This window comes from Charadrius vociferus, unplaced genomic scaffold (genome assembly GCF_000708025.1).
Source record: "Charadrius vociferus isolate BGI_N301 unplaced genomic scaffold, ASM70802v2 scaffold393, whole genome shotgun sequence".
Classification (NCBI taxonomy): Eukaryota; Metazoa; Chordata; class Aves; order Charadriiformes; family Charadriidae; genus Charadrius; species Charadrius vociferus.
This window is the reverse complement of record NW_009647760.1, coordinates 1,185,531-1,195,596: the sequence shown is the minus strand read 5'-3', so window position 1 is coordinate 1,195,596 and position 10,066 is coordinate 1,185,531. Positions and strand designations below refer to the sequence as shown.

The following is a 10,066-nucleotide window of genomic DNA, read 5'->3' as shown; positions in this document are numbered from 1 at the left end:
CCATTCTATGATTCTATGATTCTATGCTGGAGGTGCCCCTGCTCTGGCAGGGGGGTTGGACTGGATGAGCTCCAGAGGTCCCTTCCAACCCTGACCATTCTGTGATTCTGAATGACTACAGACAATCGAGCAAAAAGTCATCTTTTTTGCCTCCTCTCCCACTTCCCACAGATACAAAGCTCTCATATCATGGTAGAGAGAAAGCATGGAGGATGCCAGGTGACGCCTACTCTCTTGCAAGCGATGAGCCACCCCAGACTGGCACAGCTGCCTCTGCTTTGCTCCAGGTTTCGTGGTTCAGCCCAATGGAGTAAGAAGGGACTCCCATGTTTGAATCAGATAAATTGTTCCCTAAATTAGCAATGCAGACGTGGTCAGCAGGAGTAGGCCTTGGAAAAAAAGATTGGATCTGAATGAGATGTAAAAAAATTGCTACCTGGAGCCTCGTAATAGGTTCCTACGCACAAACACACCCAGCACTGATCACATCTTATGTGCTGTCACTCCCCAAACCTCAAATTACTGTAATCAAAGGAAGTCAAAGTAAACGCGGTCCCAGTATAAAACCTTACCGTGGTGCACCATCCCACATTGTTCAGGCTCTGAGGGCACAACGACCATGAAGGCTTTTCTGATTGCCCTGCTGGTGGCAGTCCTGTGTGCCGAGCAAGGTAAGGAGCTTTGGAGGCTGGGAAAGCCAGATGGAGAGGATGGAAATACCAGAAGAGAAATTAGAGATAATACAGGGACAAGAAGGTTTGACAGCTTTTGATGGAATCGGTGAGGTCTTGGTAGTGCAGTTTTTCTTTGGTGTCAGCTATGTCAAGCAATATTTAGTGTGGTTGAGTCGTAGCTTCTGGCTGAGTTTTGCTGAGGTACCCGTAACCCAAAGTAGACAGAGCTCATCGCTCTGGTTTCTCACACCCTCAAGTATCAAGCTCCGACAGAAGACAGACATGTGAACTGAAAAATGCTAATTGGAATTGAGCTGGGCTCACAGTTTTGCCTTTGGTTTTGTTTTGGTGCCTGAATGAAACTTGAGGAGTTGTTGGTAAAGGTAATACAGCTGGTATTGACACCGCATCTTCTGCCAGTGTTTCACTTTATTTCCCACAACGACATTACAATTAAGAAAGTAGGTTGCTGGCAGATATTTGAAAGCCTAACAGCTCTTTGCTCATAGGTTTGAAGAGGTTTTTTAAGTGTCTAGGAGTGAGCGTGTTTGTAATGGGATCCACAATGCTCTGTGCATGCCCTCTTTTAAAGTAAGTGCAGATATAACTAGACAATTGTGTAGAAGTACCCAGCTGAGAAACATTGGCTTTGCACATGTATTTGCAGTCTCGAGGAGTACTGCAAGCTTTTTTGCACCGTTAAGGCTATTTCTGGCTGCATTTGCAAAACTAGAGCTAATGGAGGGTGGAGGCCGGACGCAGGCAAGGCTTTATAACAGCTATAATGATTTAAGCTGTTATTGTTTTCCTGGCTGGGGGGGATTTTCCTTGCATCAGGCAGTCAACACGCGCGTGTTTCAGTTGCTTTCGCGCGCACAGCTGGGGTCTCCGCTCCATCTGTAGCAGGAAGTGGTTTGAACAACTTTGTGAGATTTGGCAGGAAAGCAGATCAGAGAGCACTACAGGGACTGTAAAATGCAATAACGCTCGTTAGGCAGCGTGTCTGGGATTGCTCTGGTGTGGTCTGCAAAAGGACAGTAGCCCACAGCTCGGGTTGGGGGACCTCCGGAGGCAAGGTGAGAGGCTTAACTTATCCAAGTGATGGAGAAACAGTGAAATGCTGAATAGTCAGTTAAAGAGAAGTTAAAACCAGGATGCAACAAGGATGGTTTTATCTGCTGTTATGGAGAACACCTGCACTCGCAACACCTGGCACTAGAAAAGAGCATCTGGGTAGGTTTCAGAGCAAGACAGACAGTCATACGTTGACTTGGGCTGTACCCAAGGCACCTGAGCTCCCCGCATCACAGAGGGAAGGCCTTTTATTCTCCTACCTGGGGTACCTAGGGCCTAAAATGGCGTTTAATTCTCTTTTAAAACTGCTTCTGGAATCATCCAACCAAGTGTCATGGGCAGGTGGAACTTCAGAGATGAATTTGAATCAACAGCAGCTGGGCTTTGGAGAGTCCCTGGGAGGAGTTTCTTTGTTAAAAACAGGTTCAAATTCAATTGAAAAGGGCTCTTCTTTGCAGAAATAAGAACCTTCCCGGGTTGAGAAAGCCAGGAGGAACTGACCCAGGGAAATTTCAGCCTAATGGAGGACCCTCCCTGGTTTGTAATTTGGTCACCTTCAACCATGAGCTCTCCACCACTAGTGACAATGGAGGTGACTGCCTCTGTCACCACCGCTCAGAAATGAAGAGCGTTTCATGGGAGTCTGAACAGAAGGGAAACAGTTTCCACCAGTTGTGAGTCCACCTCCAGGGAAGGAGATGGCACATGCCTGTGTTTCTAGCGTGGTGAGCTGGCCTGGCTGGAAATTTGACTCAATTTGCTTCAGTTTTGTTCAGAAATACCTACTTCTGGCTTTTGCAATAAACCTGGCTCAGCAATGCTAATAATATCACTGAGAACATGTTGTTCCAGGCGCTGGTAGAAATAATCTCTCTATTGTCCAGAGCAACCTTTCCCAGGGAACTCCCTTTAATGTGGCTCTGTGCTCAGTAATGTAGCTCACAGGGGTGTCATAGGCTTTAATTAATTTGTGTCTGTGCGATGTTTTGCAGATGCAGTCTGACAACTGAGCTCTCACCTGAGAGCAGTGCCAGCTCCTCGCCTTGTCAGAGCTGGGCAGACCCTGCTGGGCAGGTCATGAGGTCTGCTTTTGCTGGTTGGCCGTCAATCAGGCCAATGAGGACCTGGGGGAGAAAGAAAAGTCACCTGGGAGTGCTGCTCAGGCTGAAAAAAAAAAAAATGTGTTTTCAGGTTTAATCACTGAAAATCTCAAGTAAAGAAAGAAAACTTGTTTCGTTCTGTTTGTTTGCTTTTCCAGCCTCATTAATCAAAACCAACTTCTTATTTCACTTGTCATGAAAACTTGTTCGTAACATACTTTTCACCTTGTATTTTCCAAGAAGGGGCGAGGCTTTTGACACTTTCTTCCCAGGAGGGCATTGCTGGAAACCACTAATATGTGGCATGTGCGTTCTTTCCAGCTTCCTCGCTGTTTTGCTACACATGCAACAACGAGCACTCCAACTGGAACTGTCTTAAAACCTACAAGTGTGAAGACCATGAGAAATACTGTACAACCACATACAGCTCTGCTGGGCTTGGTGAGTACCAGCAACACCTCCAGGCTTTATTATTTCATTTTTTTTTCTCCCAGAGAAACGGATAGGCAATAGGTTTTTTTAGGGCGGTAGTTGGTCTTGTTGGAAAGAATTGATCACGGAGGTTTATGGATCACAACACATAATGTGTGTGAATCCCTTAGTGGTGCTCTGTGATCCACCACCTGCGGTATGTTCCTCACCACGTTGTGGCAGGGCTGGTTGAAGCACACAGAGTTTCATGAGCAGACCCTGTTGCCTGATCTGAGAGCTCACACGCGTGCTTTGTGATGGGGGAAAGGGGTTGGATGTAAGTTACGTGGTTTTAGAAACAGAAAATGTGTTGGCAGTGATTTTTTTTGCTGTCCTACAGGAAGCATGGTGTGGATTTCTACCAAGGACTTCCTAGTGTCATATATTTGATCCAGGTTGTGTGGATACTCACCCAGCACTCATTAAATCAGCTGATAGCTGTTATTGCTGCATTGCAAATTAAGCGTAGTGCAATGTACCTCCTCCTATCGTCCTCTGGTCAGCTCTTGCAGAAGAATCTTAAATCACAGCTCTCCTTTCTTGTCTATTCTCCACCCAGGCAAGGACATGGGATACCGCATCACCAAGAAATGTTCTGTAGACTGTCCTGAGACGAACGTGAACTTCGGTGTGGCGGCTTATTCCACCAAATGCTGTAGTACCTCCCTGTGCAATTTCAGTGGTGCCAACAGCATAAAAGTCAGCTATGCCGTCATGTTCCTGGGAACTGTGGCCAGTTTGATCTATGTCATCAGGGCAGGATTGTGATGAGGGGTGGGAGAAGATATGACAACCCAAGAACCCACAAGGTATTCCCCAAGTGAGAAATGAACATCCTCTGTCGAGTGTCTCCAACAGGGCCTATGCTGCCCTGTCTTTCCCAAGACATTGCTTCAGATCTCATCCACAAAATGGCATGTCAGCGTAGCTCCTATTTTCCCCCCTGTATCATTTGTTGTTTTATACTAATTTTCCCTGGGAAAGCTCTTTTGATAGCATGTGTGTGACAATCGTCAGACAAAATAAAGATTTATGTTATTCAGGAGTGTGTTTGCTATATCCACACTAAGATCAGCCTGAGACAACAGCTCTGCCAGAAAGGGAGGTAGTCAGAATCTCTACTTCACGTTGAATTTCTCTTTTTAGCACCTGGGAGTCTTCTCCTGGCTGCCTTTCTCAATTGACTCAGTTGCATCCAGCACCTCACGACAGACACTCCATAAAGCCAGATGTTCTGCCTGATCACTCAGCGCTAAAAAATGAAGGTGTCAACCTGGAAAGGTCAAAGATGTTTGTGTTGTCCCATTGCAAGCAACAGCGAGAATTGTTTTGTAACTGCTCACACACAGGACTGGGAGGTTGCCAGGTGTTGGTTGTGCTCCTGGCTGTGCTGCAAAGTTCTCATGTGATCTTTGTAGGGTGGATGGTTTCAGCTTTTAAAATAGGTAAAGGGCCCACACCAAGACGCTGGAGATGTCCAAGATGAGGATGGTGTTGCTGGAATCTGTCCTCATGGAAAGGTGACCTCTGTGCCTGCTTGGAGAAGATGCTGCTGGGTGATGGCTCATGACTTCCTTGCAGGGACACAGGCAGAAAGAACCTGGCAGAGGCAATGGGTGTCTGATTTGGTGGGGAGGTCTCTGCTCCTTCCCCTTCCTCTGTTGCTGCTGCTTGGGGATGGAGGAGATTGGGTGGAGATCCTCTGAAGCTCTTGGAGGAGCAGAGCTATAACTACGATGGGCAAAATGCATGCGCTCTTGGAGCTGTGGAGGGTGTGTAACTACCACCTGAGCAGTTTATAAGTGCAGTGCTGCTTTTCAGGAGGGCTTGTATAGATGTGGCACCCGGGAAAAAAAAGCCCTCACGTTCACAGCCCGGCTGGATCTGAGGGGAGTACTGCTCCACCAGCGTCAAGACAGGCTCAACTACACGTGTTTCTGTGCAACGGGGAGAAACCGCAGCACTGGCCGTAGGCTGTGAAGATGGGATTAGGTTTTGTCATCCTATAAAGATTTAATTTCTGGGCAAGGAGGATGTTCTGGCATTTATTTAAATATGAAATGGGCTAACTGAAGAATGGCACTGGTGTAGCTTTTCTGTGCTGAGGGATCAACAGAAACTTGGGGTTTTGCACTTCTTTTTAACAACTTTTCCTATGTGTTAAAATCACAATAATTTCTGAAATTATTCTCAAAGCTTTCGGCCAACTTGAAACTCCACATTTAGTAAACACATCTGAATTTCACAGTTACTTTTATATTACAGCTTCTGTTTCATGAAAACTACACATTTTCACCAAAATAAAGTAATTGTTTGCCCTTCTCACATGACAATTTCAACCAGGTTTAAAACAAGATGAGCAAAACACTCTCCTTCCTTCTCCACTCAGTGACTGTGTCAAGGGAAATAAGTCTTTCCACCCCATCCTCCACCCCCAGTTAAATCCCCTGTTACTCTTTCCGAAATCTTCTTGAAGTTCATCGCTTCAAAATACTTGCAAAACATGATATTATCTTCTCCTTTTCCTCGGTCCCTCGGGTGTCCTGATCATCTGTGTTCTTTCTACCCCCATGGGTTCTTTTCAATCCATCTCACGTGGCGCTGGTGAGGGATGAAGGTAACATTAATATCAGGGGGACATATGGGACCAGTTGGAAGCGTGCAGGACCATCTAATGGAAAATCTCGACTGTCAGAAATCCTGCAATAACTCTTTTAAGAAATACAGCCTTGCCGTCTCAAAATCTCAGCAGCTTGCAGGAGACAAGAGATATTTTAGTTTTTGCTTGGATGACACTACAAGGGGGGGGGAGTGCCTGGCTGAGATGCTATTTCTGTACCTGTTAATGGATGCTGTTGGCTGAAATAAATCTGAATGTGGGCTGCCTCTGCAGCGCAACGCATGGGCTGTGGAATGGCATCGCCTTGTGACTAGAGCCCCCTTTCCTGCTATTACCTCAAATAGTTGGCGATAAAAGTTGATTTACCAATAAAGACTCGAGAAATCCCTTCTGGATTGGGGAAAAGAAAATATTGCACAAGGAAGAGAAGGTTGCGGTGCCTGGCACGGAGGGTGCCAGCTTCTGTTTTCCTCCTGCCTAGTGCCTTACAAAGGTATTGGCCTTATGAAGCCAAACAACGCCCCTCCTTTGAGCTTTCTTGGTTAATTGCCACCTCTGTTCAAGCTGAGTTTCGTGCTCTACCTATTGAGAAAGCAGAAATTTCCTCACCTTAGTCACGCAGTTCTCCATGCTAACAATATTTATATGTCCAATTTAGAGGTGTTGGAAAGAGTTACATCACCTCAAGAACTGGGCATGCCTTTTCGGTGAGATAATGACCCTAGGTGGGTCATATTGGAAGCCCAAATATTTACTGGGAGATGGAAATCTGAGCAACTTTGAGACTAAGAAAAAAAGGAAAAAAAACAGATGGAGAGCAGCAAGGGGCAGAGTCGCTGGCAGAAGCTTGGGGCCCGATGATTGCTCCTGCAGCTCTGAGCGTCACGTGAAAGGGATCCAGCTGGACCATTTCTGGGACTGTGCCTCCATCCCCACAACGAGATGGCAGAAAGACAACGGTGGGAGGAAAAAGTAACAGCAATCAGAAGAAGATGGGAAAGATTCTGATTTCATGCAGGGAGATAGGATGAAACACGATAAAAAAGGAGGAATAAAGAGCACCGTATGGAAACCCAGTGGAGTGCTCCTATTTGGCATTTCACATAATTTTGGCTGGCTATAATATTATTTTTTTTTCTGAAGACTTAATGAGTTGAGATCCTTGAGCAGACAATCCCTCATTCTACATGCTTTAACTGGTTTGTTTTTTTCTCCCTGACATTTATTTTCTGTAATTTGTGAAAAGAAAAAAAAAAAATCACAGCTTGTTCAATGTGATGGGGGTGGGTGTTATTTCTATTTTTTAATTTTACTGGTCATTTTCATTGCCCAGTGGAATTTATTAATTTATTTTCTAATAAGAGAACATTTTCCTCCATATAAAATATCCAATTTTAGAACAGAAACATTTATGATTTAGAACTGCTGTTTTAAAAAAGCCCACAGAAAAATGATGTCTCGTCCCCTATGAAAAGCAGTGGAAGGATGCTGCTCTTCTGATGTAGCTGTATTGACAATCCTGGGAGACATTATGAAGACGTTTCAATCCCAATTTCAATTTCAAATTCCATCAATTTCCATATGCACTAAAACAGTGCATGAGGAGGACGGGATCCTCAAGGATGCAGCCTGCTCTAAGACCCAAGCTGGCTTGGAAAGGGAAAGATTCCTTTTCTTGTGTGAACACTGTTTTGGTTTTGTGTTTTGCTTTTCCTCCACTTATCCAGAATTAGAAACTGTTGCATACTTAAAAACAGATTAATAAGCTGCATTGTGAAACAACTAGGAAAAGAAGCAGGGGGAGAATATAAGCCTGTTTAGATTTCTAACAAAGCATACTTTCACAGGCAAGCACTGACACGTTACTCCCAATTATCCACTGACTGACACAGCAACCCTATAGTTATCATCCTAGCATCAAAGCAAACACTGCAGAGGTATAAAACCTGCCCCGGGTGAGTCCTGCTTGTTTTGGAGGCTGCGAGACCTATAAAGGATGAAGACTTCTCTTCTTGTCGCGCTCGTCATAGCCCTGTGCACGGAGAGTGGTGAGTCTCCAAGGATTGCTTTGGCACTAGCGAGACCCCCCAGAGTTAGGGAATGGCTTTGATATGGCAGGATGACAAGGGGATTTTGCAGCACGAATGGTAAATCTGAAAGGTCATTGGGCTCCAGAGAATATTCCGCTCCTCGGGAGAAGAAGCCAGGGGACGTATCCCCACCAGAAGTTGGAAGGATGCTGAGGAGCTGAAGTGGGGGGTGAGACGCCCACCTCCCCTGACTCGCCCAGCCCTCGGAGTGGCTCAGTGCAGGCAGCTGAGCACCCTTGCTGCAGCAATTTGAGAAGAAGGGTTGGGTGAGCGATATACAGAGATGGACAGGGAGAGGGCAATATTTGCAATAAAGCTGCAAATTTGACGTCTAACTATCTACGGCCTTATATTTTTTTTTTTTTTTTTTCACTTGCTTGTTTATTGGTTGCAATTACAAACCCTCATTACCTAAATTGGTAGAGACGGGCATGCCACAAGAAGATGCAATACTGGCTCCCATCTCTTTCTTGCAGCTTGCTGCTTTGAGGTGCGACTTTGATCCTGAGGTTGATCCCAGGTCTGGGATGGAGATGCAGAGTCCCACTCTCATTCTGATAACAGGCTGGGGTGGGTTTTTTTTATTTTTTTTTGGAAAGAATGCACGGGGAACCTGCACTTTAACTCTGCCTGGCTGGGCTCTGCCAAGGACCGCTGCTTGTGCCTCTGGAAGATGGGGACATTGTTTAGAAGTGGTTTTGCCAGGTTAGGTTAATGGTTGGACTTGATGATCTTAAGGGTCTCTCCCAACCTCAACAATTCTATGATTCTAAGATGCCCTGTTTGTACAGGGCTGTGGGTCGGGCAAAGGAACAGAGGGTGTAGCCCTGAATATCCCTCTGACTGTTCCATGGGAATAATTGATTTCCTCAGACTGGGGGGGCTTTTGGCTTATTGCAAACTAAATTTTTCTCAGGCTCTGCTGTAGGGCTTTACCTGCAAATTACTGGCTGTTCTGCGTCCCGGTCTAGCAGAGCACTTAGGCTCACACTTAATTTGAGGTTGTAAATGTTCTTACTCAAGACTTCACAGGCTTTAAATTTGGAGTGTGCTAAATCATTGGGCTCCACGGGGTTGAGAAAGTTGAAGGCAATAAAAGGATTCTTTCCAGCAGCTTATCAACTGTAATCACATTTTTTAAAAAGATCACATAAGGAGACAGCAAACTTACCAAAGAAGTCGGTGAAAATTAACACATGCGCAGCACCACTTCACTGTGCAATCTAGCCAGAAGGCTGGTTGCTGTTCCAATTAATCCTCAACCTGACTGATTTTAACAGTGTAAACCCTGAGTCTGCCGGCACTTGCACTTGCTAATGCTTTACACGTGTAAGCTGTTTATCTGGGTGGCTTGAATTATTCACATGAAAATCTTCCTTGAGGAATATTCTTTTTCAGCTAGAGCAGAGGTATTGCTGGGTTTGGACAGGAGACCTCCAAAAGCAGCCTGGTTTAACCCCAGGTTTGCATCCTGCACAGGGCACACTATGAAAGAAATATTGTTTCCTTCCCCACTCAGCCCTCGTTGCAACAGATATCTCAACAGACGCAATAAAATCAGAAGTGTTTTTCAATAGTATGAGCAATTGTTGTGCTTACCAAAGTAAAGGATCAAAATTGTCCTACCTGGCTTCAGGGTCTTAACTGAGCCACCGGGTTAGGAGCCCACGTTCCTCCAGAGTCCTCTACAGTAAATAGTGAGTGAGAGAGAAACCTCCTGAACACAGAGAGATGTTGGCAAAATCTCCCCTGAACGTGCTTGCCTTGGCTAGAAGGGTCTCAGGACTCTTAAATTGCTTAGTACTCTTAAATTACGAGCTTTGGGAGGTTCAGATGAAACAGGACTGCAACAAACTCCACTGCTTCCTGCGTAGATTCAGGAAGTTTTTCTTGGAATGGTCTTGATTAAAGAAGCTGAATTCATTAAGGAATAAAATGAGTTAAGTTTCTGGAAAACCCAGTTGTGTCAATTAAGGGATGAAATGGGTTACATGTCTGGAAAACCCAGTTTGGGGAGTCTGCTGTAGCGTACGGTTA

The 10,066-nt window shown here is 45.3% G+C and overlaps 1 protein-coding gene across 1 annotated transcript; it reads left to right on the top strand.

Annotated features, from left to right (window-relative positions):
- The first annotated feature begins 596 nt into the window (after positions 1 to 596).
- Positions 597 to 4,187, top strand: LOC104283992 (lymphocyte antigen 6E-like). The gene is made up of 3 exons (XM_009882252.1): positions 597 to 671; positions 3,170 to 3,289; positions 3,879 to 4,187. The coding sequence occupies exons 1-3, from the start codon at positions 620 to 622 to the stop codon at positions 4,085 to 4,087; spliced, it is 381 nt and encodes a 126-aa protein (XP_009880554.1). The 5' UTR covers positions 597 to 619; the 3' UTR covers positions 4,088 to 4,187.
- Positions 4,188 to 10,066: the final 5,879 nt, after the last annotated feature.